Here is a 2,756-nt window from a genome sequence, read left to right on the forward strand (position 1 = left end):
CGCCCGCCACATCTGGCTATGTTTTGGTTGCAGCCATCATTGTTTTGGTGGGCCTGGGCTGGAGTCGAACCTGCCACCTTAGGTGTATGTGGCTGGCGCCTTAGCCGGTTGAGCCACAGGCGCTGAGCCCATAAGCATCTCTATGCCTACTGACTCTGAGGGGCTGTCAACAGTGCTTAGGTCAGAGTGGGCTCCCCCTTCTGCAAGCCTTCCTCAGAGTTCAGCCTTCCAGAAAAGCATTGTTTTCAGCAGTTTGTTGTTGATGGGACTACAGCTCTCCTATTTTATTCCTATCAGGCTGCCCAGGCCCCAGAGGTGACCTATGAAGCAGAAGAGGGTTCCATGTGGACACTGCTGCTCACCAACTTGGGTAGGCATCTTGGGCTCACCAGGCCTCCTGCCTCCCTAACCTTCCTCGAGCCAAGGTCCGGGGAGCTGGGGGAGGGGCCAGGTAGAGACCTCTAGCCCTGGCTCCTTTACAAGGGAGTGACAGGGCCTGTGGTCAGTAGGGTATGTTTTTGTGCAGATGGACACCTGCTGGAGCCAGATGCTGAGTATATCCACTGGCTGGTGTGAGTATCTGGGGTTGGGGCTGGGTCAGAGGTGGCAAGGAGGCCCTGGGAGCCTAGAAAGAACTTCACTTGAGTTTCAGCCGTGACTCCACCAAACAATAACTGTGGGATTTGGAATTCACCTCCCTGCCAAGAGATGACCCTTCCTGAGGGAGTCAGGGGCACTGGGATCCAGGTGTACACTTGCAGGAAGGGATAGGCAGTGGGCTTTGGCCAGTCCCCACAGCTTTTTCAGTTCTCTGAACTCATTTCCTCGCTTATAAAGCTAGGATGATGCTGCCGCACGGCTTCCCACCCTGAAGTGTACTGTGACTGTCAAATAGGAAAAGGAACATGAAAGACCTCTGGCAGCTGTGACATCTCTCCACATGCTCATGGAACCACTGGGTGTTCAGTTCCTTCTCTGATCAGGGGAAGGGCTAGGCCACCTTTTGCTTTTCTCAGTGGCTTTTGGCTCTAGGCACCAAGCCAGGGAGTAGAGTCAGGCAGGTGACCCCAGCTTTGGATTCTAGGTAATTGGGACCAGTGACTGGAAGGCTGGTTTCTGTCATTTTTATTCTGTTGCATTTACCAACCTGTGCAGCAGGACCCTCTGGGAAGTTGTGCCTGAAGGATCTACAGTGGTCACCCCAGTGCCAGGCAGGACACATACTCCCTGTTGTCAGGGACTTCAGATCCTTTAGAGAAACAGCCCAGAAGTGGCAAGGCTTTCTAGCCTGAGTGACTGTGGCAGACCCTTCAACTCCCCAGGGCCTGTAAATGGGCTGCCTGGCCATGCTGACAGTCTCTGGAACCCTGTCCTCCCCTTGGAGCCCCACCTGCTCCCCTCAGGTTTGCCACAGGTCACAAAGTTCAGCCTCCTCCTTTAACATCTGGCGGGAAGCATTAGTGTCAGTCCTCCTGGGAATTATGTCAGTCCCTGGGGTATGCAGCGAGGATATTCCTGGTGCCTCTGTGGAGCAGCAGTTAACAGGTGCTTTTCCTCATACCAGAACCAACATCCCAGGCAACAGGGTGGCTGAAGGACAGGAGACGTGTCCCTACCTGCCCCCTTTCCCTGCCCGAGGCTCTGGCTTCCACCGCTTCACCTTCTTGCTCTTTAAGCAGGACAAGGCAATGAACTTCTCTGAGGACACCCGGCCCTCACCTTGGTAATCCACCCACATACTCCCGCTACAGGCTTGGGGCCTGCTCCTCCCCCAGGGTGGCCGCTCTTGCTTAGTTCTCTTGATTTAAGCCTTCAGATTGGCGGAAAAGCAGGGTGCTAGCAGACCCCTGAGGGGTTTCTCAGGACTGCCTGGTGTGGGGGGCTTTGGTGCCTTCTGCTGACTCTTGTACATTCTCCAACTTCTCATAGCTACCAGCTGGCCCAGCGAACCTTCCACACTTTCGATTTCTATAAGAAACACCAGGAAACCATGACTCCAGCTGGCTTGGCCTTCTTCCAGTGCCGCTGGGATGACTCAGTCACCCACATCTTCCACCAGCTTCTGGGTAAGGGCAAAGTGGGGCTGGAGGGTGGGGGGTGGGCCTGAGCTCACAGACACCTCTTACCCTGCCAGGAAGAGGCTTCCTTAGGTCCACCACTGGCCCTAGGATGGGCAAGCCATGGCCTGAGAAGGCTCAGGCCAGCAGGAATCCACCCCGTGCCTCTCATTCTTCTTGCAGACATGCGGGAACCCGTGTTTGAGTTTGTGCGACCGCCCCCTTACCACCCTAAACAGAAGCGCTTCCCCCACCGGCAGCCACTACGCTACCTGGACCGGTACAGGGACAGTCATGAGCCCACTTATGGCATCTATTGAGGGGCCAGAGTGCATCCACCTCAGAGAGTGGGCTAGGCAGGCAGGAAGAGTGAAGATGAAGACACAGCTCCTTGGGACCAAGCTGTGGGACTTGGATCAGGCCGGGAGCTTGGAGTGAAATGGACTCTCAGGTTGTGGGGCTAGGGGATGTGAATAAAGAGGATTTCTGCTGTGGCTGGTCTGGATCTGTGTTCCAGGAGCAGCCTGTGCCCTGGTGGAGCTTATTAGTTCATAGGTAGAAGAGGGCTGCCTCTGCCTTCTGAGTGTGCCGGGGCTAACCGTGTGGGCAGAGAAAAGGCAGGCAGAGCAAAGGGAGCCCAAGAAGGGAGACACCCCAATATGGCAAGTACCCAAAACCCAGCTCCCAGAAAAAGTGCAG

General features: G+C 55.5%; 1 protein-coding gene across 1 annotated transcript in view; it reads left to right on the top strand.

The window, feature by feature from the left end:
* The window catches only part of MRPL38 (mitochondrial ribosomal protein L38), an 8,449-nt gene extending 5,898 nt beyond the window's left edge, over positions 1-2,551 (top strand). Inside the window, exons 5-9 of the mRNA XM_003786119.2 lie at positions 298-370; positions 527-572; positions 1,565-1,723; positions 1,930-2,066; positions 2,241-2,551. Coding sequence (XP_003786167.1) covers positions 298-370; positions 527-572; positions 1,565-1,723; positions 1,930-2,066; positions 2,241-2,377 — 552 coding nt within the window. The 3' untranslated portion in view covers positions 2,378-2,551. The remainder of the gene's footprint in view (positions 1-297; positions 371-526; positions 573-1,564; positions 1,724-1,929; positions 2,067-2,240) is intronic.
* The last annotated feature ends 205 nt before the right edge of the window (positions 2,552-2,756 follow it).

The sequence above is a fragment of the Otolemur garnettii genome, unplaced genomic scaffold (genome assembly GCF_000181295.1).
Source record: "Otolemur garnettii isolate 467f Iridium unplaced genomic scaffold, OtoGar3 scaffold00018, whole genome shotgun sequence".
NCBI classification, from domain to species: domain Eukaryota; kingdom Metazoa; phylum Chordata; class Mammalia; order Primates; family Galagidae; genus Otolemur; species Otolemur garnettii.